This window comes from Callithrix jacchus, chromosome 1 (assembly GCF_049354715.1).
Source record: "Callithrix jacchus isolate 240 chromosome 1, calJac240_pri, whole genome shotgun sequence".
Classification (NCBI taxonomy): Eukaryota; Metazoa; Chordata; class Mammalia; order Primates; family Cebidae; genus Callithrix; species Callithrix jacchus.
The window spans coordinates 29,209,351-29,237,030 of record NC_133502.1 but is presented as its reverse complement, the minus strand read 5'-3'; the positions used below and the strand labels follow the sequence as shown (position 1 = coordinate 29,237,030).

Below are 27,680 nucleotides of genomic sequence, written 5' to 3'. Positions count from 1 at the left end.
GGAGCCTCCAGGAGCCACAGCTGGTGGGGGCCCTGGAGTCACAGCTTTTCCTTGGTCCCAAGGGGACGACCAAGACTCAAGGCTCAACACTCCGGTGTGACACAGCTGCCTGTGCTGGGGCCTCTGTGTGGGCCGGGCATGGGCTCCCAGGGCAGATGCTGTCACTGCAGGGCCCACACGGGGGCCCAGGGAGGGTTTCAGCATCTGAGGTCCAGACTGGGATTCTACTCAGAGCTCCATGGGCAGGAGGGAGACACGAGGCAGCTGGGAGCAGCCACAGACCTGCATCTCACTCAGCCCAGTCGGTCCCGGAGCTGCACCTGCCAGACAGGACAGGCTGTGGGGCTGGCGCTTGACCCAGAGAAAAGCCAGGTGGAGAAGGGTAGAATTCTTCCAGAGAACCTGTCCAGGGCTAAATCGCCACACACAACTGCAAAGGGGTTTCCAGAAAGGGCTGTGGCCTTGAGGGCCACCCAGGAGGCCCCGCTGGCTGGACTAACAAGGTGGCATCGGCCAAGTGGGCTCCCCAGGGGGCAGCCCCAGGCCAGGAAGTAGTGGCTTCCCTCTGGCCCCCAAGCCTGAAGGCTGTGGAATGGGCAGGGCTTCTTCAAGACTCTGGGAACCAGCCCACTCGGAGGGACCCGGCCTGCCTGGGTCAAGCTCATACCACAGATGGAAGGCCAGCTGCGTTCATTGCCAGGGGCCATGCACAGGGCCCCAGCCCCTGCTGGTCAGAGTCGTCTGGCTCATCCATGCTGGAGCCTCCAGTCCCTGGTGGCCCCTGAGGGTCCTTGGCAGACCCGCCCTGTATCTGGTGGTCCCTGAAGGTCCGTGGCAGACCTGCCCTGCATCTGTGGGGCTCCTGGTGACCATGACCACCTGGTGGTCCCTGAGGGTCCTTGGCAGACCTGCCCTGTGTCTGTGGGACCCCTGGTGCCAGGTTTGGGCTCCTCGGGCCACACCCCATGACCCTGCACCATCGTGGGCCTGACGCTGCTTGCCCAGGACACGCTGGGTGAGAGTCTCTTGTTCTTCCCCAAATCTTGGCAGCATCTGGGTAGAAATTCTGTTAATTCAGGGCTTCAGCGTAGTCTGAGAGGCATTGCAGGCAACTTTCACATTGACACCCTGAGAAAATAGGGAGGAGGGTACAGCACCTGCCTCAGAGGCAGACGCCAGGCAGCCGGTTCCCGCTGGTCCCCTTCAGAAACGTCCACCCGCAGCCAGCAGCCCCGCGTGCGTGTGACAGCTCTCGCCAGCTTCGTCCAGCAGCGCTGTGGGCTTTCTGCAGGCAGATGCGCTTTCTCCGCTTGGGCCAGGACAGGTGGGCACTGGCTGCTTACACAGTGGGGACCCCAAGCCCAGTACCCCAGGTGCTGGTGGGGCTGAGGATGGTTGGGCCCGGGGCTTGGAGCTGCCCATCAGCAGCACAGAAACCCAGTTCTAGGAGGGCTCAGGCGTGGATGCTGGCGGCTCGCTAAGCAGGCCCACCCACCTCACCCTGAAGGCACCACAGCCGAGCAGAGCTCCAAGAAGCCTGTGAAATGCAGCCCCCCGGGCCCAGGAGACACCTGTGCTGCCCACCACAAGGCCACAGGGGCCACAGCCTCCCACCTGGCACTGCAGCATCGTCAGATCACATTGGTGGGTGCCCCGCCAAGCTCTCCCAGAACACTCCACGGCTGTTGGGGAGCTCCTGCCCAGCCCCCATCCTCCTCGGTCAAGAAGACCAGGAGCAGAAACAGGCAACGCCAGCCTCGGGGGCCGGGCCATGGTGAGGCCCCCACAGGCACAGGCCACATCACCCGAGTCCTCAGGACAGTGTCCTCACTCCCCCAGGATTCTGCTCTGGCTCTAGAGGCATCAGGAACTTCTGCTTCCTGGTATTGTTTTCCTAGAATTCCAGGGGCGCCAGAGGTTAAAATAGCCACTGTCCCAAACAAGCAAGACCAATGGTGCTAGGAACTGCAACACAGAGGCCCAGCCAAGCCTGTCACACGTTGGCCAACAGGCACGCTCCACAAGCAGGCCTGCCTGGGGTGCGCAAGAGGACGGAGGATGGAGCACGCAGCCCAGGGAGGGGGGAGGGATGCGTCCCCTGGAGGGAGGAAGGATGCGTCCCCGGAGGGAGGAGGGATGCGTCCCCTGGAGGGAGGAGGGATGCGTCCCCGGAGGGAGGAGGGATGCGTCCCCTGGAGGGAGGAGGGATGCGTCCCCGGAGGGAGGAGGGATGCGTCCCCGGAGGGAAGAGGGATGCGTCCCCTGGAGGGAGGAGGGATGTGTCCTCTGGAGGGAGGAGGGATATGTGCTATGTAGGAAGAAGGGAGGGCCCTGGAGGGAGGAGGGACTGCCCTGACTCTGGGCTGGAGGCAGAAGGGAGCCTTGGGCCACGTTTTGTAGGTGGGATCCTTTGATCTGTCCCGGTCCTCTCCCCAGCAGATGCAGCAGCACCCCCTCCTGGACACTCAGTCTCATTACAACATAAGATCTCTCCGGAGTCTGGCCCCGTCCGCGCGCCTGGGGAATGTCTGTGGAAACACTGCCCGAGGAGAAAAGGAAAGTTTCCTCCTACTTCACGTGATAGAGAAAATATGAACATCACGTATTTGAACACCAAGGGAAGCATCAAGCCAAAGCCTTAGAGCAAATGTACAGCCGGGCTAATCCCAGCACAGCTGTTTATAGGAGGAGCTCGAGCCACAGCCCCTGCCTACTGGTGGTGGCTGCGGCTTCTGGCTGCCAGGCAGAGCCTTGAGGCCCGGACCCCGCATGGCACCCCAAAGCCTGAGGCTTTCACCACGTGGCCCTGCTGAGCATACATATGCTCACCGCTGTGATCGAGGAACATTCCATGACCTAGAGCAGGGAAAGATGTGTCCTCTAATGAGAAAAGAGAGGTTTAAAAATTGAGCCCCTTTGAGGTCTTCCTGCTTTCCAGGATGGAGAATGAAGCCCTGCCAATCATCGAGGGAAGTAACCCTACAGGACAAGTGAGGTGGGCAGGCGCTGGGCAGAGCCGGAAGTGCGCCAGCCAAATGGAAGTTTACAGAGACGACCCCACAAACCACAGAGGCCTGAAGCTCTAGAATCTAAGGCAGGCAGGAAGCCACAACTACAGGAGGCTCTGGACCCCTGGGAGGTGGAGTGACACCGCTTTGATGAAGCCCACCAGACTTCCACCCATCGGTGCCCACCCTAACAAACACATTCCGTGTACCCACAGGCACAGCACGGCTGGTTTTGAGGCACCAAACCCAGAAACAGCCCCATGTCCCCCAAAAGAAAGGCAGCTGCACTGCAGCGAGGTCAAAATCAGGACACATGCAGACACTGGAATGCAGGGCCACGGGCATGAGCTGGCAGGCATAAAGCAGAAGCAGGAAACAAGGCACGAGCAACACAGTGACCGACACTCCACTCACGCTGAAGTCAGAGAGCAACGCGGTGACCGAGACTCCACTCACACCAACATGAGAGACCAACACAGTGACCCACCTCCACTCACACCAACGTCAGAGAGCAACATGGTGACCCACCTCCACTCACACCAATGTCAGAGAGCAACACGGTGACCCACCTCCACTCACACCAACCCCAGAGAGCAACATGGTGACCCACCTCCACTCACACCAATGTCAGAGAGCAACACGGTGACCCACCTCCACTCACACCAATGTCAGAGAGCAACACGGTGACCCACCTCCACTCACACCAATGTCAGAGAGCAACACGGTGACCCACCTCCACTCACACCAATGTCAGAGAGCAACACGGTGACCCACCTCCACTCACACCAACCCCAGAGAGAAACATGGTGACCCACCTCCACTCACACCAACCCCAGAGAGCAACACGGTGACCCACCTCCACCCACACCAACCCCAGAGAGCAACACGGTGACCCACCTCCACTCACACCAACCCCAGAGAGCAACACGGTGACCCACCTCCACTCACACCAACCCCAGAGAGCAACACGGTGACCTACCTCCACTCACACCAACCCCAGAGAGCAACACTGTGACCCACCTCCACTCACACCAACATGAGAGACCAACACAGTGACCCACCTCCACTCCCACCAACATGAGAGACCAACACAGTGACCCACCTCCACTCACACCAACATCAGAGAGCAACACTGTGACCCACCTCCACTCACACCAACCCCAGAGAGGAACACGGTGACCCACCTCCACTCACACCAACCCCAGAGAGGAACACGGTGACCCACCTCCACTCACACCAATGTCAGAGAGCAACACGGTGACCCACCTCCACTCACACCAATGTCAGAGAGCAACACGGTGACCCACCTCCACCCACACCAACCCCAGAGAGCAACACGGTGACCCACCTCCACCCACACCAACCCCAGAGAGCAACACAGTGACCCACCTCCACCCACACCAACCCCAGAGAGCAACACAGTGACCCACCTCCACTCACACCAATGTCAGAGAGCAACACAGTGACCCACCTCCACCCACACCAACCCCAGAGAGCAACACAGTGACCCACCTCCACTCACACCAACATCAGAGAGCAACACTGTGACCCACCTCCACTCACACCAACCCCAGAGAGGAACATGGTGACCTACCTCCACTCACACCAATGTCAGAGAGCAACACGGTGACCCACCTCCACTCACACCAATGTCAGAGAGCAACACAGTGACCCACCTCCACTCACACCAACCCCAGAGAGAAACATGGTGACCCACCTCCACTCACACCAACCCCAGAGAGCAACACAGTGACCCACCTCCACTCACACCAACATCAGAGAGCAACACTGTGACCCACCTCCACTCACACCAACATCAGAGAGCAACACTGTGACCCACCTCCACTCACACCAACCCCAGAGAGGAACACGGTGACCCACCTCCACTCACACCAATGTCAGAGAGCAACACGGTGACCCACCTCCACTCACACCAATGTCAGAGAGCAACACGGTGACCCACCTCCACTCACACCAATGTGAGAGAGCAACACGGTGACCCACCTCCACCCACACCAACCCCAGAGAGCAACACGGTGACCCACCTCCACCCACACCAACCCCAGAGAGCAACACGGTGACCCACCTCCACCCACACCAACCCCAGAGAGCAACACAGTGACCCACCTCCACTCACACCAATGTCAGAGAGCAACACAGTGACCCACCTCCACCCACACCAACCCCAGAGAGCAACACAGTGACCCACCTCCACTCACACCAACATCAGAGAGCAACACTGTGACCCACCTCCACTCACACCAACCCCAGAGAGGAACACGGTGACCTACCTCCACTCACACCAATGTCAGAGAGCAACACGGTGACCCACCTCCACTCACACCAATGTCAGAGAGCAACACAGTGACCCACCTCCACTCACACCAACCCCAGAGAGAAACATGGTGACCCACCTCCACTCACACCAACCCCAGAGAGCAACACAGTGACCCACCTCCACTCACACCAACATCAGAGAGCAACACTGTGACCCACCTCCACTCACACCAACATCAGAGAGCAACACTGTGACCCACCTCCACTCACACCAACCCCAGAGAGGAACACGGTGACCCACCTCCACTCACACCAATGTCAGAGAGCAACACGGTGACCCACCTCCACTCACACCAATGTCAGAGAGCAACACTGTGACCCACCTCCACTCACACCAACCCCAGAGAGCAATGCGGTGACCCACCTCCATTCACACCAATGTGAGAGAGCAACACTGTGACCCACCTCCACTCACACCAGCGTGAGACAGCAACACAGTGACACCGCCTCCACCCACAACAATGCCAGAGAGCAACACTGTGACCCACCTCCACTCACACCACCGTGAGACAGCAACACAGTGACACCACCTCCACCCACAACAATGCCAGATAGCAACACTGTGACCCACCTCCACTCACACCAGCGTGAGACAGCAACATAGTGACACCACCTCCACTCACAACAATGCCAGAGAGCAACACTGTGACCCACCTCCACTCACACCAACCCCAGAGAGGAACACGGTGACCCACCTCCACTCACACCAATGTCAGAGAGCAACACGGTGACCCACCTCCACTCACACCAACCCCAGAGAGAAACATGGTGACCTACCTCCACTCACACCAACCCCAGAGAGCAACACGGTGACCCACCTCCACTCACACCAACCCCAGAGAGGAACACGGTGACCCACCTCCACTCACACCAATGTCAGAGAGCAACACGGTGACCCACCTCCACTCACACCAACATCAGAGAGCAACACTGTGACCCACCTCCACTCACACCAACCCCAGAGAGGAACACGGTGACCTACCTCCACTCACACCAATGTCAGAGAGCAACACTGTGACCCACCTCCACTCACACCAACCCCAGAGAGCAATGCGGTGACCCACCTCCATTCACACCAATGTGAGAGAGCAACACTGTGACCCACCTCCACTCACACCAGCGTGAGACAGCAACACAGTGACACCGCCTCCACCCACAACAATGCCAGAGAGCAACACTGTGACCCACCTCCACTCACACCAGCGTGAGACAGCAACACAGTGACACCACCTCCACTCACAACAATGCCAGAGAGCAACACTGTGACCCACCTCCACTCACATCAGCGTGAGACAGCAACACAGTGACACCACCTCCACTCACAACAATGCCAGAGAGCAAAACTGTGACCCCACCTCCTCTCACACCAACCCCAGAGAGCAACACTGTGACCCACCTCCACTCACACCAGCGTGAGACAGCGACACAGTGACACCACCTCCACTCACAACAATGCCAGAGAGCAAAACTGTGACCCCACCTCCGCTCACACCAACCCCAGAGAGCAACACTGTGACCCACCTCCACTCACACCAACGTCAGAGCAACACGGTGACCCCACCTTCATGCCCACCAAGGCCTGGGGACAACACAGTGATGTTGGGTGGTAAATGCCACAGCAGAGCAGTGAGGGTCACCTGCCCAAAGGGCGAATCCTCCAGGAAGGTAGCCGAGGAGCAGCCACTCCATCATGCCCTTGTTTCAAGCGCATTTTCTGCTGCATACTGAATTCCATCCATTAAAAGGTTTGGGAAGCAGAATGGAAAGTGGCCCGTAACTGTGGCTGTCTGAGGCTCTTCTGGTGGGACCCAGTCTACTGGAATCCTCCTCTGTCTCTGTGGAGTTTTTGAGGCATCTCTGCTCCCACAGCCGTGTTGTTCAGGACAGGACAGGTGGGCATGGGGCAGCAGGTGGCACTGTGAGGCATGGTGGCTATGGAGTCCCCAAGTCTGCAGGAGGAGCTGCTTTATGTGGTGAGGGTGATGCCCATGGCTCCCATTCATTCAGCACAGCCAGCAGCTGGCACTGCCCAGGACACCAGTGCAGCCCTTACTGCCATCTCCATAACAGCCTCGGGGCACAGTCCTCCCACCGTTTCCATGGAGATGTGATTCCTACAGCAGTATCCACATCTCATGGTATAGGGTATGGTTCCGTGGTCAGTCCATCCAGGGGCCATCCATCTCTCACCTCCATCTGGCTCTACTCCTCTTCCAATGAGAACGTGTGTCCACGAGCAGTGACTGTGCCTCCCTCCCATCCAGAACATGCTCAGAACACATGGGTTCTCCCCGACAAGAACCCACGTCCACCAGCAGTGACTGCAACTCCCTCCCAACCATAATACACTCAGAACACGCTTGTCTCCCCCACAGGAACCCGTGTCCTCGAGCAGTGACTACACTTCCTTTCCCAGTTGTCTTCTGTCTGTGGATGCACCTGCTCCAGACATTGCATATTAAATACAGCACAATCTTGGTGTCTGGTGTCCTTCCCTGAGCTGTCCTTCCCTGGGTGAGTGTGTTCCAGCCTCACCTCATGGCACATGTTAGACCTTCCTTCCTGTCTGTGGCTGGGTGACCCCGTGTGAATGGACCACGTCCCCTCTCTCTACTGTGGCCAGGAGATCCCAAGTGGATGGACCACGTCCCCTCCCTCTCTGTGGCCAGATGATCCTGTGTGGATGGACCATGTCCCCTCTCTCTGTAACCAGGTGACCCCGTATGGATGGACCACATCCCCTCCCTCTCTGTGGTCAGGTGACCCCCGTGTGGATGGACCACATCCCCTCTCCGTTCGTGGCCGGGTGACCCCGTGTGAATGGACCACGTCCCCTCTCTCTACTGTGGCCAGATGATCCTGTGTGGATGGACCACGTCCCCTCTCTCTGTAACCAGGTGACCCCGTATGGATGACCACTGTATTACTCTGTTTTCACACTGCTAATAAAGTGGAACCTGGGAAGATAAAGATGTTTAATTGGACTTACAGTTCCAGATGGCTGGGGAGGCCCCAGAATCACGGCAGGAGGTGAAAGGCACTTCGTACGTGGCAGCAAGAGAAAACGAGGAAGCAGCACAAGCTGAAATCCTGATTAACCCATCAGATCTCGGAAGACTTACTATCACGAGAATAGCATGGGAAAGACCAGCCCCTGGGATTCAATCACCTCCCTGTGGGTCCCTCCCACACACGTGGGAATTCTTGGAGATGCAATTCAGGTGCGGCCTGCAGCTGCTCTAGGCCCCCGCCCCTGAGCTGCAGGAGAAGGCTATCTCCTGTGCTGTCCCAGCAGGGCAGGGAGTGCAGGTGGGGCCACAGCACCCCAAACCCCCCAGCAACCCCTGCCCCACCATTGCCTCCACCCCATCTCCCGAGGGGCCAGTGAGACAAGTCTCCGGGAACAGCTGGGAGAAGCCTCCCGAGGCCTCCAGGGTCTCATTGGCCTCAGCTGTAAGTGGGAAGTGGGCAAGGGCGGGGTTGGGAGCCCACATCTCCAGGGGAGGCCGGGATCAGAAGGCCCCAGCTGAGCTCAGGGAAGGGGTTCACCAGACCGTGACCCAGGCTGGCAGAGCTTGGTGCCCCAGAGAGGCTCTGTGCATGGGAGATGGCACAGCCTGAGAGCAGCCAGAGCCCTGTGCCCAGTGGGAGCTGCCCTGGGCCTGGGAGAACCTTTGGCCACTACCAGCCAAATTGTTCACATTCTTTGTGGCTAGGGTAAAGGATAAAGACATTTTTGTGGCAAGAACAAAATTGTTGACCTTGGAGTGTAATATTTGTGAACTGATTTGACTCTAGAATAAAAGACCAAGGCAGGGAAGCTCCAGGTTGTGTTTGGGGGAAGCTGGTGAGGGCAGCCTCGGGGAAGCACTCTGATGCCCCCACCCCACACCCTGTGGCTGAGAAGGAAAGTTATACCTGTGACTTTGGGGCCAGGGCTCCAGTGGGCAGAGGCTGCCAGCCCCGACCTGACTCAGCTTCTCTGCTGTTCACACCCCTATGACAAGGGACCCAGGGGCATAGGTCAAGCTCCAGACTGCCCAGGCCACAGAGAACCACCCACACGAGCCATGGCACCGTCAGTGCCCACAGAGCCTCCCTGAGGTAAACTGGGCACCTCGGGGGCTCGGAAAATCCATGGCACAGTTTTCTTCCCTCCTGGCACTCATGAGTGCGTCTCCCATGGTCTCCAGAAACCTCTCGGTCTCTGCTGCTTGTTGAGCTTCTTGCTCGGAGCAAGGCACCTGCAGCCCTGGGGAAACCTGGCTGTGAGTTTCCAGACGGGACGCGGCTCCTCTGCTCATGTCCAGTCTCCTGGACTGGTTCAAGGCCAGTCAGACCTGAGGAGAGGTCAAGACCACATTCTCCTGGACAGCAAGCTGGTGAGGCTGGATTTAATAAAGAAAAAATGATAAACAGCGTCGGGTTCACAGACCGGAGCTGGCTGCAGGCTTTTCAGAGGTCCACTGGCGCTCCCAGGCCCCGCCTGCTGCCATCGGTGTGGACGTGCACTGCAGTTTCTTGTTCCCGGGAGCGCTAGACACAGGATGAGCCCCTCCGTGGGGCAGAGGGAGGCTCCCAGCCAATGGAGTGGGCAGGAGGCTGTGTCTGCACGAGCGTGGCCCCTCAACCTTATCTTTTTTTCCCAGACCCAGGACTGGGCAGGGAAGGAAGGGCCTGCTGCACCTCCAGGTGGGCGCTGTCCCGTGAAATAAGCTGGAGACCTCAGACTCACTGGGCACATCTTTATTGCAGGCATGGGTGGGGCTATGGGGGGCTTTGCAGGGAGGGAAGTGAGGCTCCGAGAGGGGCAAGACCTGGGGTGCCAGCTTGGCTTCTTAGGGGAGAGGGAGTGACTGGGGAACCATGAGTGGCCCCGCAGAGCGGAGACGGAGACTCGATGGCTTGTGACGTGTCTGGGGAGCAGTGGGGTCACCTCTTGCCTCCCCTCCTGCCAGGGGAGCCCATGGTTCCTTGTGGAGAATCTGACTTTAGGAGTTCAGAGAAAGCCCCTCCCCTATCCACTGCTTTTCAAGAGACTTCGGCTACTTCTGGGCGGCGCATCCTGAACTCTTGCCACTGGGGCACAGGCCTGTGACCCCCGGGACCTGCCACTTCCCAGGCGCACTCACACGTCTCCGCAGGTGTGTCTGGCAGGGTGCATGCTGGGCCCGAAGAAGCTAAGGGAGTGCTTAGCTAAGTTTCCATAGGGAGTGCTGCACCCTCAGACCCTGAGCCGAAGGACCCCGAAACACTGCCCCCATCGTCCCAGCAGCCAGGGGTCCTCAGATGCGGTGCCATGAGGAGCAGCTGTGGAAGGACAGAAGCCCTGGTGCCGTAGCTGGGAGACAGCTCAGGAGAGACCCTCGCACCAGTGGCCAGGGTGGATTTGCGTCCGGGGCCGGGAGACATGCGGACCCCCAGATTCTGACAACTTTGGGCGGTTAGACAGTGCTGGGCATAGGAGCCGAAGCGTCCTTCCCTTCGCAGTGTACAGTGTACGTCAGGAGCACAGTACGGGGGGCAGGTGGGTTGCCCGGTCCTGCCCTTCTCGGGGACACAGACGCACACGTGAACGTGTAACGCCCAACACACCTGCAAACAGGAGCCCACAAGCAGGGAGGCATGGGGCCACACCCTCCTTGCAGATGACAATAATGGATAATTTAGGGAAGAGAACACACCAGAACAGCGGCTCTCAAGAGGACGCCAGGTGGGGCCGTTCAGGGCCGTTTGGTGTGAGCAGAGCCCACACAGAGGCGGTACCAGCCTCGGTCTGCAGGGACCGGCTTGCCGCCAGGTGGCGGCCCCCTCACCAATGTGCTCAGGGAGGGAAGGAAGGCAGGGACTTCATGCCAGACTTCTGGAATGTTCTCCTGGGTTCTCTAGGAGGTTAGCTGAATAGCGGGATTTCTAGAGGCTGTTTTTTTTGTTTTTTTTTTTTTAAGCAAAGTTAGTTTTCACTCTACACTTCTGTGTCAGGGTGCATACGGGGGTGGCTTCTCTCCCGGGGGAAAATAGGCTGGTGCATAGCGGGGTGGGGCCTGGCTGGGAAGCCCAGAGCTGGAGCTGCTCAGAGAGGGAGTGTGCAGGTCCTCAGATGAGGCCAGGGCGGAGGAGGGCGTAGCTGGGAAGCCGAGGCAGGGCTGCAATAAACAGAGAGGGTCCCGGGTCAGCAGGTGAGACCCCCGCACTGGAGCCCAAGGAAGCCAGACAGATGTCAGGGCCACACCCCCAGGCCCCTGCAGACCCAGAGCCTCTCCCACAGGCCCCTGCAGACCCTGAGCCTCTCCCACGGGTCCCCTGCAGACCCTGAGCCTCTCCCACGGGTCCCCTGCAGACCCTGAGCCTCTCCCACGGACCCCTGCAGACCCTGAGCCTCTCCCACGGCCCCCTGCAGACCCTGAGCCTCTCCCACGGGTCCCTGCAGACCCAGAGCCCCTCCTACGGGCCCCTGCAGACCCAGAGCCCCTCCCACGGGTCCCCTGCAGACCCAGAGCCTCTCCCACGGACCCCTGCAGACCCTGAGCCTCTCCCATGGCCCCCTGCAGACCCTGAGCCTCTCCCACGGGTCCCCTGCAGACCCTGAGCCTCTCCCACGGGTCCCCTGCAGATCCTGAGCCTCTCCCACAGGCCCCTGCAGACCCAGAGCCTCTCCCACGGCCCCCTGCAGACCCAGAGCCTCTCCCACGGGTCCCCTGCAGACCCAGAGCCCCTCTTACGGGTCCCTGCAGACCCAGAGCCTCTCCCACGGGCCCCTGCAGACCCAGAGCCTCTCCCACGGCCCCCTGCAGACCCAGAGCCCCTCCTACGGGTCCCTGCAGACCCAGAGCCTCTCCCACAGCCCCCTGAAGACCCAGAGCCTCTCCCACGGGCCCCTGCAGACCCAGAGCCTCTCCCACAGGCCCCCTGCAGATCCAAGGCCACTGGAAAGAGCAGTTCTGGCCCTGGCACAACAGGAGAGGGTGGCTGGGGCCTCACTGGCACAACCTTGGCTTCCGCAGCTGCACACGGAGTGGACACCCCAGGAAGGCTGGGCCCACAGCACATTCCACTTCCTCACAGCAAGGGAGACTCTGGCCTCACTCCAAAATGGCCAGGGGCCAACAGGCATCACCCAACACTTCACATGTAGGAAAGGCCTGCATGGGAACCCCTGCGTCCAGCAGTGTGTGGCTGGTTCGGTGTCACCGTGGCTGACCCAGGGGCTCCGACACCAGTCTGGGTGCGGCTGTGGAGGCGCCTTCGGGTGTGACTGACATGTAATCAGTCGACTTTGTGTACAGCCCCTCGTCTCCACTGCAGGCCTTAAGGAAAGGGGCTGCAGTCCCCAGGAGGAATGGACTCTGCCCAGCGGCCTTGGGACTCCCAGGCAGTATCACCCTCCCCAGTCTCAGCCCCCTCCCTGTGGTCATGCACCTGCAGCCCCACAGTTGCCAGCCAGGTATTCAGAATCGACCGATCGAGCTCTCTTCACAGAGAGGGCCCCACGTTCCCCAGTGGGCTCTGCTTCCTTCATGAGCCCTGACTCTCATACACGGCCCCACTCAGGTGATGGTGGGAGCAGAACGGTGAGGAACGGCACAGATTTGAAATCAGTCAATTCCAGCGTCCCTCCAGCTGCCAACACACATCTTAATTCTTTTATTTTTTTCTCCCTTAAATTCTAGGGGCTAAAAACCTCTTTCTTGAAATCAAATTTTAAATAAACTCTAAGAAATAACACAGGCTGAGTTTTTTAAACTCCAAGCTACCAGATGTGCAGTGTGCAGTGTGCTCACGTTGCACCAGGTCACAGGATCCCAAGAAGCCAAGGACCCAGCTGCCCGTCTGAGCCCCGGCGTGCAGGGCCCCCCAAAAATTCAGCTGCCTGTCTGAGCCCTGGTGTGCAGGGTCCCCCAAAAATCAGCTGCCTGAGCCCTGGCGTGCAGGGTCCCCCAAAATCCAGCTGCCTGCCTGAGCCCCAGCGTGTAGGGTCCCCCAAAAATCCAGCTGCCCGTCTGAGCCCCGGCGTGCAGGGTCCCCCAAAAATCCAGCTGCCTGCCTGAGCCCCAGTGTTCAGGGTCCCCCGTGAACCCAGCTGCCTGTCTGAGCCCCGACATGCAGGGTCCCCCGAGAATCCAGCTGCCTGCTTGAGCCCTGGCGTGCAGGGTTCCATGAGAAGCTTCTCCCTAGAGAGCCCTGCATTGCAGACACCCTGGGAGCCAGCAAGACCTCTGGATCCTGAGAGGAGAATTTCTACACGGGTGTAGGTAAGGCTGAGAATGGGGCCCTTGCTCAGAGAGACTGTGATGCTGAGGCTGACAGCCAGGCTCGTGGGATCCAGTGGCTCAGGGATGCCTGCCAACCTCATTTCTTTCTACCCCTGAAACTCACACAGGTTTCCAGCCACAGGCGACAGAGTGAGAAACTAGGGAATATCAAGTCTGCTGGGAGCTCCCATTTTCCACCTCCATAGTGTTCACTCTGTCCTTCATGACAGATGAGCCGTCAAGGAAACTGAGGGGTAAACCCCAGGAACCCATGGAGTAACCCCCAGAACCCATGGAGTAAATCCTCAGGACTATGGAGTAACCCCCAGAACCCATGGAGTAAACCCCCAGGACAAGGAGTAACCCTCCAGGAGCCACCAAGTAAACTGCCAGAATCCATGGAGTAAATGCCTAGAACCCATGGAGTAAATCCCCAGAATCCACTGAGTAACCCCCAGGAACCACGGAATAACTGCCCCCAAGAACCACGGAGTATCCCCCAGGAACCAGAGTAACCCCCCAGAATCCACAGAGTAATCCCCCAGGAACCACAGCCTAAACCCTCAGGAGCCCATGGAGTTAATTCCCAGGAACCACTGAATAAATCACCAGGACCATGGAGTAGCCCCCAGAACCCACGGAGTAACCCCCCAGAATCCATTGAGTAAACCCCACAGGAACCCATGGGGTAAACCCCAGAACCCATGCAGTAACCCCCCCAGAATCCATGGAGTAATCACCAGAATCCACAGAGTAAACCCCAGGACCACGGGGTTAACCACTGAATGGACAGGGCCCCCCTAGGGACAGGCCCTGCCCACGAGTAACCTCAGAGGAGAAGGAACGGCACGTTTCTTAGTAACGGGACGGGAACTCATCCTCTGCTGTGATGCCACGTCCTCCCTGCACTTCATCCCAGCAAGCTGCAGGGTGCAAGGAAGGTGATCTCTTTAAATTGTCCTTTTTACTAACTGCTCAAAACAACCCTCAAGTCCGCGTTCCCCACCACTCACTGTCTCTTATGTAGGAGTATTTTTTGCAGCTAGTGGCTTCCACAGAACACCCTAAATATTCCCTCTCCATCTCTGTGGAAGCAGAGCTCCTCCTCTGTTGCTCTTCTGAGGAGCACATGAGCCTCATCTGATTTGCGATCTCCAAAATATGATTATCAACATGTGCATATTTTGCTCCCACACACGCTGGCACAAAGACTGGCTGCACCACGGGGGCCCCAGCCCTCCCCCGCAGAAGAAGAGGAGAACATCCTGCTTTTGTGTAGTGCGACAGGGAGGACCCTCCCCAACATCCCGTAAACCCATGTATGATGGGGAGGACCATCCCCCACATCCCGTAAACCCACATGTGACAGGAAGGAGCGTCCTCCATATCCTGTAAGCCCACGTGCGACAGGGAGGACCATCCTCCACATCCCGTAAACCCACATGTGACAGGAAGGAATGTCCTCCACATCCTGTAAGCCCACCTGTGACGGGGAGGACCATCCCCCATATCCCGTAAACCCACGTGTGATGGGGAGGATCATCCTCTACATCCCATAAGACCATGTGTGACAGGGAGGACCACCCCCACATCTTGCACCTCTGTGGGGCTCAGGGGCAGGGAGGAGGCACCTGCCTGAGGGAGTCACCACCCCCTCTCCCCACAAAGCCAGCTCTGCAGGGAAGATGGTTGGGAGGTCCCAGGATGCAAACTTAGAGAAGCCAGGCCCCGCACAGCCAGAGCTTCAGACGGTGGTCCCCAGCACCAGGGCAGCCCAAACAAGCCCTGGAGCCAGACGAGAGGAAGGGACTGAGGGACCATACATTCTCTTTCCTCTGGGGCCCCGAGGGGCTGTGGCTGAGGTTGAGGTTGAAAGACAGGCCGGCCACTCAGGCTGTGCTCTGGGCTGCAAGTTCCCGGCATTCATGTGATTCCCAGTCCATGTCTGTGCAGAGCCACTCAGGGAGCACCTGCAGGCCCAGCATCCCCGGAGACACCCCTGCCTCTGCAGGCCTCCTCCCCCTACCCCCGGGGGCCTCCTCCTCCTGCCTCTGCAGCCCTCCTCCTCGTACCCCTGAGGGCCTCCTCCTCCTACCCCTGTGGCCTTCTCCCCCTGCCCCTGGGGGCCTCCTCCTCCTGCCCCTGGTGGCCTCCTCCTGCCTCTGCAGGCCTCCTCCTCCTACCCCTGTGGCCTCCTCCTCCTACCCCTGAGGGCAGCATCCTCATACCCCTGGGGGCCTCCTCCTCCTGCCTCTGTGGGCCTCCTCCTCCAACCCCTGCAGCCTCCTACTACTACCCCTGGGGGCAGCCTCCTCCTGCCCCTGCGGCCTCCTTCTCCTGGGGCAGGGGCAGGAGGCTTGAGGGGAGGAGGAAGCTGCCTGTGGCACCACCCAGACATGCCTGCCCACGGGGGTCACTGGCAAAAGCTCCCGCCATCTGCTGACACTGGGACATCTTCCCGTGTGACAGAAATGGAAAAGGCGCTTCCAGGCCAGACCTCCCCCAGGGGACTTGCATTCCCAGGGCAGGGCCCCAGCTTTACATTCAAAGTAGGAGAGGAAACAGGCCTGGAGCGAAGGGGTCCCTCCACAGGGAGATGGTGTCAGGCGGGGGCCCTGGTCATCCCCACTGAGCCCAATAGCTGCTGTGTCCCAGGCAGGAGTGAAGGTGGCCACTCCTAGCAGGCCCTAGACGCCAGGGACCCCCAGCAGCCCCAGTTCCATGCATGCCAGTTCCCACTCCTACCCTGGTGCAGGTCCCCAGGGTTAGCTGAGGTCATGGCTCTTGGGCCCCACTCAAACCTGAGCCCTCTGCATCCTGGACATGACGGTGGGGTTGTGCACAGGCCTCCCCCGGATGTCACTCTAAGGATGGCCTGTTCCTTCAGTGTCATGTGTCGGGAGCAGGAATCCTTGCGGAACATCTGAAGACCTGTGTCACGTGTGACTTCAAAACTCATGACCCTCACAGTCACCCTGCCCTGCCCCGCACAGAAACACATCGTGGTGCGTGTTTTAATCTGCAGCTTCCTCGGGCTGCGCCGGACACAGATCTCTGTGCAGATGCTGCTGCCCGGAACACACACACAAGGACCTGCCAGTCAGTCGGGCACATGGTGGGGGCGGCACCTCCCACCCAGATAGGAAGCCCAGGTGTGTCAGGACCAGGGGTTCTCAACTGCATCCCCAGGGAACTCGGGGCCTGTCTGGGGGACACAGCTGGGTTGTCGCACCTGGGGGCTCCTGCATGCTGCAGGCAGAGGCCAGGGCTGCCCAGCACCCCCATCATCCAGGGTGCCCAGCCCTGAATGCCTGCCGTGCCAAGGTAAGAAACTTGGCACAGTCATTGTAGTGACGCTGGATTATCGGGGTCTGTTTCACCCGTGGCCATGGGACAGAGCTTCCTGACACAGAAGGCGGTTGTGCCCAGCAGTGGAAATGGGACAGGCAGGCAGAGGCTGCTGTCCCACTCACCCTCCTCCCCACAGGCAGAGGCCGCTGTCCCGCTCACCCTCCCACCACAGGCAGAGTTGCCACCGCCCCCCACCTCCCATCCCCTAAACCAGAGGGTGAGGCAGCTGCAGGGCCTAGTCCTCTCTGACCCCAGCCCCGTCCCATGCACCCCACTGCCTGCCACCAGCACGTGCAGCTCCAGCAGGTGATGCTGGCCCTACCTGAAGGGGCAGAGGGTAGGATGAGCAGGTCGGGACGGGCTCGGGCGTCGGGCGGAAGCCTGCGAAGGCCAGAATCTGCTGGGCAGGGTTGTAGAGGGTCTGTGGAGGGACGCCCGGGCCATAGGCCATCTGGGACAGAGGCACCTGCCGCGGAGAGACGGGTGGTCAGCATGCACCCCCCATGGAAGGAGGGGCTGTGCAGCCTTCCTAGAAAGCCCAGCACCCCTGACCCCCAACTCTCACGCTGGAGCTAACCCTGCCCTGGCATGCATTTACACTCAGGCTGGAGCTGACCCCGCCCCGGCGTGCGTTTACACTCAGGCTGAGTTACGCTCAGGCAGGGTTAGCTCCAGCCTGAGTATAAACGCACACCGGGGCAAGATCACCTCCAGCCTGGACACCCCAGCATGGGAAGCGAGCGTGGCGTCTGCGCATTTCTGTGTCCTGTCTACAATCTGGCTGTGGTTCCTCCTAGGACAGCCAGTGAGAGGAGACGCCGAGCCGTCAGGCAGAAGCCTTTGCCAGGAGACTGCGTGACCCCAGCAGACCCTTCCCGACCCCAGACTGCGGCTCCCCAACAGGCGCTCTCCACTGTCACTGCAGAGCAAGGGCCCCTGGGAGGGCGCCTGTCTTGTGTTGGTGTACAGGACTCTGGGGCCCAAGGTGAGGCTTGTGGGGCCACTGGGGCAGGAGCCAGAGGGCTGGACCTCAGGATGCCAGGGTCACTCTCAGCTTCGCCAGTTCTGTCTGGAAGCAGGGAAGTGTTGGGAAAAGGAAAGGCTGAGGAGCAGATGGCAGGAGGGCTCCAGGCTGAGTTACTTTTAGTAATGGACAGTCTGGGATGGCTCGGGTGTGGAGAGGTGGCTCAGAGGTGTTTGCTGCCTCGCTGGGCAGGGTCTGGCCTGCAGGACCTTTGTCTGCCTGGTGCTTCCCAGGCTCCTTGCGTGGGTGCAAGAGGGGGTGCCCCTCATCCCCGGCCTGCTGTTTGCATGTTCTGGGGCCCCGGGCTCCCTCACACCTGGCTGCCCGCCTCATAGCTACCATGCAGGCTCAGGGGGTGGGATTTCCTGGCAGGACACCACAAGAACATATAATTTGAAATGCATGCCAGGAGAGGGCAGAGGAGGGAGAAGGAAGAGGACGGTGGGCCCAGGCCAGCGATTTCCCTGTGGTTTCCTGGGCAAAGGCTGGCCTCTCAAGGACGGGTCCAGCCCAGCTCCTGTGATGAGCCCTGTCCTTTCCTCCTCCTGCCCAGGCTGTGTGGGTCTCGCCTCTAGGGTTTGTGAAGACACTGGCCCCAGCCCCACCCTGGACCTGCCCATCTGAAGCCTCAGGCGGCTGCTAGACAGGAATTTAGGGCACCAGGGCTGGGCCTCCCTCTTGGGAGCTAAACTTTGTTTCTTGGGGACAGGTGCTGACCTCAGCAGGGAGGCAAGGATTAAATCAGGTGATTCTTGTGGGGCAGGATGGCCCTGTGGTGAGCTGGTATGCACCCACTGTCGCCCTGACACCCTGCTCTGCTGGCAGACACATGGGCCTCAGTTGCCCATCTGTAAAATGAGGGCCAGGGACCCCCCCCAGCCCACCCTGGGAGACGGGCCCAGAGCCCTGGCCCCCACCAAGAGGCCTCACCATGTCCTTGAAGGCCCCCAGGATGGCGGCGGTGATGATCCCCAGGAACAGGCCCAAAATGTTCAGAACTGCAGAGGCCCAGAGCAGGCGGTACAGGTGCAGGACGTCCTGGCAGCTGTGGACGCCGACGAACTCGTAGTAGGCGGGTGAGGGTTCCGCACTGCACAGAAAAGGCACCACAGCGTCCCCACAGCGTCACCACGTGAGCAAGTGACCACCGCAAGTTATACTTGTGGTCGGGTGACCTCTCGACTGAGCCCTGCAGGGCCGGGGGAGGAAGGCATGACTGGAGCCCTGCGCTGCTCTGGGGGACAAACCTACGTGTGATGGGATTGGCCCGTGAGGCCCCCACCTGCGGTCCACAGTGAGCAAAGAGCAGCAACCAGGCCGATGCCCATCCTCTGCTCGATGGCCCCCCAGAAACCACGGATATCTGGGCCCCAGCTGAGCCACCTCTGTTTTCACAGCAGGATGGAAGGCCGTCAGGGTCACAGGCCCCTGTCCTGAGATGGGCCCGGAGGCTGGGCCAGGTTTAAACTCTTGCCCAACACACGAGCTGTGTCCTCTTGGGCAGATCTACCTCCAGAGCCTCTGTCTTCTCATCTGCGAAATGTACACAATTTCCTTTCCTCACATAAACATCTAGGAGCAAAGGAGGCGATGTGGGTGAAGGGGTGTGGAGGTGATGTTGGGAGGGGAAGCTGGGGTCTCACCCCTGCAGGTGCCACACAGGGGGTCTCGCCCCTACAGCCACTGTGTGGGAGTCTCGTCCCTGCAGGTACCATGTGGGGGTCTCACCCCTGCAGGCACCGAGTGGGGGGTCTCACCCCTGTGGCCACCACACGGGGGTCTCACCCCTGCAGGCACCGAGTGGGGGTCTCGTCCTGCAGGCAGATACTCGGATCCACAGAACCCCTCACCTCCCGCAGGTGTACAGGTCACAGCAGTAGCACGTGTTGCTTCTCACCTTCAGCTGGCACTTGCCATTCAGGGAGTGACAGGTGACCTGGGGCAGAGAGGCCTTGTCAGGTCACACCCTGGTGCCCGCCACCTCATCCACCCCACCAAGGGCAGGGCTGCCTCCTGGGAGCTGGGAGTGGCCACTCGGGCCCAGCCAAGCCAAGTAGTTGCCCCTCCTGACTTTCCCCTGACTGTCAGGACTCAGGGGCCGGGACCCCTCCTGCAGGAGGATCAGGGGTGCAGGCTGGTCCCAGAGGCTGGATAAACGGGGCTCAGAGGAGAGGCCTCACTTCTCCATGATCCCAGGAGCAAAGGGAAACATCAGGGTAAGTGGAAGGAAAGAGAGCCCAGGAGGCCCTCGGGTGGGGTGCACAGAAGCCTGAGAGCCTGGGGCATGTCAGGACAGGTGCGTCCCAGGGCACCCTCCTTCAGGTTCCAGCACTGGCAGCCTCGGAAGAGACGCCTGCCTGCCACCTCCTTGTGACAACCGTGAAAGCCCTGGCCACAGGACACCCCCCCCACACACACCCCATCCTCCCAACACACACACACACACAGAGGACGCTCCCAGTGGCTGCTGGGGAATCCCAGACAAGCCGGCAGGTGCTAGCCACCCAGAGGGCCTCCAGCTCCTCCTCCTCTGACACCCATGCTCAGGACGAGAGGCCACATTTAGTAAAAGGTGGAAATCCACAGAGGGCGGGCGTGAGACACACAGCAATGTCACAGAGCTTCACCCTCGGAGGTCCGGAGAAGGCAGCAGCTGCCCTCAGGTCATTACTCCTCAAATCTCACTCACCTGCAAGGAGAAACAAGGCCACACCACACCGGTCGGTGGCTCAGGGAAATCCAGAAGTTTCTCAGACACTGTAAATGTATCATCCTTGCTTCTTATTGCAATAACTAAGTTAGAAAAAAGTGCTAATTGGGAGAGCCACACAGAACTGGACACATGAACTCTGAGATTGCTGTGATTTAAAGAAGCAAGCCTGGAGCTCTGACCGAGAGTGAAATACAGCACATCAAAGTGTCAAGGCCCCAAAACATATGGAGCCATCAGCAGCTCACCAGCCACAGTGGGGACATGCCGAGGTGCAGGGAAAACCGCATGGGGTCGGTGGGGTTAGCTGAGCAAAACCCACGTGAACCTCAGTGCTCCTGCTCACCTCTGTCTGGTAGACGTCGTACAAGTACCCCACCCCACTGGAGTAAAACTGGCATCTTCCCGTGGTGAGGGGCCTTGGTTCCTAGAGAAACACATGAACACAGATGGAATGAAATGGGTCTCTCCAGGCGGGAGAGTCCAGAGGCAACTTCAGGCCTGTGGGTCTCAGGATCAGGGCCTCAAGGAGCAAGGCCAACACTGACTCCAGCCTCCCAGACACAGCACAAGAGACAGAAGACTCCACGCTCCCTGCAGAGCAGCCAGGCTGCTGCATCCAGGAGGCCAGGCAGCAGAAAGCCCCACGGGAGGGTACCTTGGGCCACACAGGCTGGGCCAAGATGGGGAGACAGGTGCTTGGCCTTTTCAGGGGCATCCCTACCACCCCACACCACATCTTGTCCTAAAAGAAAACATTGTCTCTTCTACTAGGAAGGCAGCAAGCAGGATTTCAGACTAATGAACACACCCATCCCTCCATCCAATCAATCATCTATGCATCCACCCATTCCATCTTCCATCTTCCACATCTATCCATTCATCCATCATGCATCCATCATCCATCTTTCCATTCATCCACATCTATCCATTCATCCATCATGTATCCATCATCCATCTTTCCATTCATCCACATCCATCCCTCATCAATCTGTCATCCACCCTTCTATCCATCCATCATCCTACCTTCCATTCATCCACATCCATCCCTCATCTGTCATCCACCCTTCTATCCATCCATCCATCATGCATCCATCATCCATCCTTCCATTCATCCACATCTATCCATCCATCCATCATGCATCCATCATCCATCTTTCCATTCATCCACATCTATCCATTCATCCATCATGCATCCATCATCCATCTTTCCATTCATCCACATCCATCCCTCATCAATCTGTCATCCACCCTTCTATCCATCCATCATCCTACCTTCCATTCATCCACATCCATCCCTCATCTGTCATCCACCCTTCTATCCATCCATCCATCATGCATCCATCATCCATCCTTCCATTCATCCACATCCATCCTCATCCATCCTTCTATCCATCCATCTAACATCCATCATGCATCATGCATCCATCATCCATCCTTCCATTCATCCATATCCACCTGTTGTTCGTTCTTCCATCCAACCATCTAACAATAATCTATCATTACCTGTACTTCTATCTATCTGTCCATCATTCATCTTTCTATCTATCCATATCCATCCATCCTTCTATCTGTCATCCATCCACACAGGGCAAGCACAAGTCACCCAGATAATGCCATCACAGACTTATGCCCTCATCACAGAATGGCATCCATATTCACTCATCCATCATTCATCCAAATATCATCCAGCCTTCTTTCCGTCTATCCATCCACATCTACCCATCTATCCATCATCCATAATCCATCCTTCTATCCATCCACATCCACCCGTCCATCTTCTATCCATCCATTATCTATCCTTCTACCATCCATCCATCTATCCATCCATCATCCATCCTTATATTCATCTATCCATCATCCCATCCATCATATACCCTTCTATCCATCCACTACATCTACCCTTCCATCCATCATCCATAATCCATCCTTCTACCCATCCATCCATCATCAACCATTATCCATCCTTCCACCCATCCATCCATCATCATCCATTATCCATCCTTCCACCCATCCATCCATCATCATCCATTATCCATCCTTCCAGCCATCCATCCATCTTTATTATCCATCCTTCCACCCATCCATCCATCATCATCCATAATCCATCCTTCTACCCATCCATCCATCATCTATTATCCATCCTCCTACCCATCCATGCATCATAATTCATTATCCATTCTACCCATCCATCCATCATCCATTATCCAACCTTCCACCCATCCATCCATCATCATCCATTATCCATCCTTCCACCCATCCATCCATCATCATCCATTATCCATCCTTCTACCCATCCATCCATCATCATTATCCATCCTTCCACCATATATCCATCATCAACCATTATCCATCCTTCCACCCATACATCTGTCTGTCATCCATACATACATCCATCACCCATCCATCCAACCATTCAGCCATACACCCATTTATGGCCCTATCCAACTCTCAACCTATCCAGCCATCTGCAAGGTTCATGCAGCAGACAGTGTAAGGGGGATAATGAGACACAGTGCTTGCCCTTAGGATTTATAGACTAGTGAGGAAGACAGACCCATAAGCTGACTGTTGCAAAGTGCTGATCGTTGTTACAGTAGAGGACAGCAGGAAGCACCAAAACCATTAAATGCCACAAAAGAGCATCACCCGTACATAAGCCAGGGTCTCATTGCCCATGTTGGGTTTTATTACTGTATGAATGTATTTCTCAAAGCACTCCCAGTTTTGATCCAAGAAAAGTATTAGAAACTACTAGTAACACTGCAACAAATGAGAAGAGTCACTCATCCATCCTTCGGGCCCCTACTTGTGAAGTACTACTGTGGCCAGGCACATTCAGGTGACTCAGCAGAGGAGGACGCAGACCCAAGTCTCTGCCTCTGGGTGTTTATCTTCCCCTGCGGGGATGGACACAAGGCCACAGGTAACAACGAGTAGCCCACGGGGCTGAGACTCCTTCCTGGAGGGAGGGAGGGCAGTGTGTCCCAACCCCACGGGGCAGAGGTTCCCTCCTGGAAGGAGGGCAGTGTGCCCCAACCCCATGGGGCAGAGGTTCTTTCCTAGAAGGAGGGCAGTGCACCCCAAACCCACGGGACAGATGTCCAGAGCTGGGGATGCCCTTGACTATGGACGGAGACTGGTTCGTGGTTCTCAGCGGGGCCATGGCCACGGGTGCACAGTGGAAACCACCCTCTAGAAGCCGTGGAATAGCCAGTAACCCAGCTGCCCAGTGAGAAAACTCCCATTTCGTGCCTCTGTGGAAGTACCTGTGATATGTGTGTGTGAGAGAGTGTGTGAGCCATGGTGTGTGGATGTGCATGTCTCCCTGTGTGTGTGAGAGTCTTGGTGTGTAGATGTGTGCATCTCCCTGTGTGTGTGTGAGCCATGGTGTGTGGATGTGCACATTTCCGTGTGTGTGCACGCACCATGGTATGTGGATGTGTGCATCTCCCTGTGTGTGAGCCATAGTGTGTGGATGTGCACATCTCCCTCTGTGCGTCTGTGTGTGTGGATATGGATGTCTCCCTCTGCGTGTGTGTGTGTGCACGCCATGGTGTGTGGATGTGTGCATCTGTGTGTGAGATGTTTGTGGATGTGTGTGTGAGCCATGGTGTGTGGATGTGCATGTCTCCGTGTGTGTGTGTGTCTGAGAGCTGTGGTGTATAGATGTGTGCATCTCCCTGTGTGTGTGTGAGCCATGGTGTGTGGATGTGCACATCTCCGTGTATGTGTGCATGCACCATGGTGTGTGGATGTGCACATCTCCTTCTGTGTATGTGTGTGTGTGTGTGCTGTGGTGTGTGGATATGGACATCTCCCTCTGTGTGTATGCACCATGGTGTGTGGATGTGTGTGTCTGTGTGTGTGTGTGTGTGCATGCTCACACCATGGTGTATGGATGTGCGCATCTCCCTGTGTGTATGCATGCTGTGGTGTATGTGCACATCTCCCTGCATATGTGAGCCAAGGTGTGTGGATGTGCATGTCTCTCTGTATGTGTGTTTGTGTGAGCTGTGGTGTGTGGATGTGTGCATCTCCCTCTGTGTGTGTGTGTGTGTGTGTGTGTGAGAGAGAGAGAGCCATGATGTGTGGATGTGCACATCTGTGTGTGTGCATGTGTGAACCATGGTGTGTGAATGTTCGTGTCTCCCTGTATGTGTGTATGTGTGTGAGCTGTGGTGTGTGGATGTGTGCATCTCCCTCTGTGTGTGTGTGCATGCACGTGTTCTGTGGTGTATGTGTGCATCTCCCTGAGTGTGTGTGAGAGCCATGGTGTGTGGATGTGTGCATCTTCCTGTGTGTGTGTGTGTGAGAGAGAGAGAGAGCCATGGTGTGTGGATGTGCACATCTCTGTGTGTGTGAACCATTGTGTGTGGATGTGCGTGTTCCCCTCTGTGTGTGTCTGTGTGTGAGAGAGAGAGCGTGTGTGAATGTCTGTGTCTCCCTATACATGTGTGTGAGAGCCGTGGTGTGTGGATGTGCATGTTTCCCTCTGTGTGTGTATGTGAGAGCTGTGTGTGGATGTGTGCATCTCCCTGTGTGTGTGTGCATCATGGTGTGTGGATGTGCATGTGTGTGAGCTGTGGTGTGTGGATATGTCTCCCTGTGTGTATGTGCATGTGCTTGTGAGCCATGGTGTGTGGATGTGCATGTGCGTGTGTGTGTGTGTGTGAGCTGTGGTGTGTGGATGTGTGTGTCTCCCTGTGTGTATGTGGGTGAGCCGTGGTGTGTGAATGTGCATCTCCCCATGTGTGTGTGAGCTCTGGTGTGTGTGTTTGTGTCTCCTTGTGTGTGTGTTTGAGAGCTGTGGTGTGTGGATGTGCACATCTCTGTGTGTGTGGGAACCATGGTGTGTGGATGTGCATGTCTCCCTGTATATGTGAGCTGTTTGTGGATGTGGGTGTCTGCCTGTGTGTGTGTGTGCATGTGTGTGAGCCATGGTGTGTGGAAGTGCGTGCCTCTGTTTTGTGTGTGGTTGAGCCATGGTGTGTGAATGTGCATCTCCCTGTGTGTGTCCGAGCCACCATGTGTGGATGTGCATCTCCCTCTGTGTGTGTGTGTGTGTGTGTGTGAGAGAGAGAGAGAGAGAAAGAGAGCCATGGTGTGTGGATGTGCATGTCTCCCTGTGTGTGTGAGAACTGTGGTGTGTGAATGTGCATGTCTCCCTGTGTGTGTGAGCCATGGTATGTGGATGTGCATGCCTCTGTGTGTGTGTGTGTGTGTGTGTGTGTGAGAGAGAGAGAGAGAGAGAGAGAGCTGTGATGTGTGGATGTTGGCGTCTGTGTGTGCATGTGTGTGTGAGCCATGGTGTGTGGATATGCGTGCCTCCCTGTGTGTGTGTTTGTGAGCTGTGGTATGTGCATGTGTGCATCTTGCTCTGTGTGTATGAGAGACCCATGGTGTGTGGGTGTGGGTGTCTCCCTGTGTGTCTGAGCCTTGGTATGTGCATGTGTGTGTCTCCCTATTTGTGTGTGTGTGAGAGAGCGGTGGTGTGTGGGTGTGTGTCTCCTTGTGTGTGTGTGTGAGCCATGGTGTGTGTGTCTCCCTGTTGTGTGAGCCATGGTGTGTGGGTGTGTGCATCTCCGTGTGTGTGTGCATGTGAGCCATGGTGTATGGGTGTGCATCTCCCTGTGCATGTGCGTGTGAGCCGTGGTGTGTGGATGTGTATGCCTCTCTGTGTTTGTGTGTATGTGACCTGTGGTGTGTGGATGTGTGTGTCTCCGTGTGTGTGTGTGGGGGGTGAGCTGTGGTGTGTCAATGTGCACCTCCCTGTGTGTGTCTGAGCTGTGGTGTGTGAATGTGTGCGTGTGTGTGAGCCATGGTGTGTGGGTGTGCATGTCTCCATGTGTAAGAGCCATGGTGTGTGGATGTGTGTGTCTGTGTGTGTGTGAGCTGTGATGTGTGGATGTGTGTCACCCTGTGTGTGTGTGAGCCGTGGTGTGAATGTGTGTTTCCCTGTGTGTATGTCTGAGCTGTGGTGTGTGAATGTGTGCATCTCCCTGAGTGTTTGTATGTGTATGTGAAAGCCGTGGTGTGGATGTGCATGTCTCCCTGTGTGTGTGTGTGAGCCATGGTGTGTGGGTTTGTCTCCCTGTGTGTGTGGGTGGGTGCATCTCCCTGTGTGTGGGTGCATGTGAGCCATGGTGTGTGGGTGTGCATGTCTCCCTGTGGGCATATGTGAGCTGTGGTGTGGGTGTGCACATCTCCCTGTGTATGTGTGTGTCCATCTCCGTGTGTGTGTGTGAGCCATGGTGTGTGGATGTGTGTGTCTCCCTGTGGGCATGTGTGAGCCATGGTGTGTGGATGTGCATGTCTCCCTGTGGGCATGTGTGAGCCATGGTGTGTGGATGTGCATGTCTCCCTGTGGGCATGTGTGAGCCATGGTGTGTGGATGTGCGTGTCTCCCAGGGTGTGTGAGCCATGGTGTATGGATGTGCATGTCTGTGTGTGTGTGTGAGCTGGGTGTGTGTGTGTGAGTTGTGGTGTGTGGATGTGTCTCCCTGTGTGTGTGTTAGCTGTGGTATGTGGATATGTGTGTCTCCCTGTGTGTTTGAGCTGTGGTGCATGGGTGTGCGTGTCTCCCTGTCTGTATACATGTATGTGAGCCGTGATGTGTGGATGTGCATGTCTCCATGTGTATGTGTGAGCTGTGGTGTGTGAGTGTGTGTCTCCCTGTGTGTGTGCCTGAGCCGTTTGTGGGTGTGTCTTCCTGTGTGTGCATGTGTATGTGAGCTGCAGTGTGTGGGTGTGTGTGTCTCCCCGTGTGTGTACACACATGTTTTGTGGGTGTGCTCCCACATCTGCCTGCATATAATCAAACTTTTGGGGCAAAGGCTTAACACCAACTCTCTGTGCCTGTCAGTGTGATTTACGGGGAAACAAGCAGAAACAATCACGTGTTTGGTTTGCACATTCATGACAAGCAATTCGGTGGCTCCCAGGGACGAGCCACCGCCCAGATGGCAAGAGGAGCCCGGCTGGGGAGGAGATGGAGA

General features: G+C 57.5%; 1 protein-coding gene across 13 annotated transcripts in view; it reads right to left on the bottom strand.

Annotated features, from left to right (window-relative positions):
* Positions 1–10,076: 10,076 nt before the first annotated feature.
* Positions 10,077–27,680, bottom strand: part of TMEM255B (transmembrane protein 255B) — a 51,033-nt gene continuing 33,429 nt past the window's right edge. Inside the window, exons 5-9 of one of the 13 annotated variants that reach the window (XM_035294835.3) lie at positions 21,029–21,109; positions 19,823–19,908; positions 18,903–19,062; positions 17,271–17,414; positions 10,077–11,491 (exon numbers count right to left, since the gene is read on the bottom strand). In XM_035294835.3, the coding sequence (XP_035150726.1) occupies positions 11,324–11,491; positions 17,271–17,414; positions 18,903–19,062; positions 19,823–19,908; positions 21,029–21,109 (639 nt within the window). In that variant the 3' untranslated portion in view covers positions 10,077–11,323. The other 12 variants (XM_035294867.3, XM_035294845.3, XM_035294862.3 and 9 more) reach the window with 12 other exon arrangements.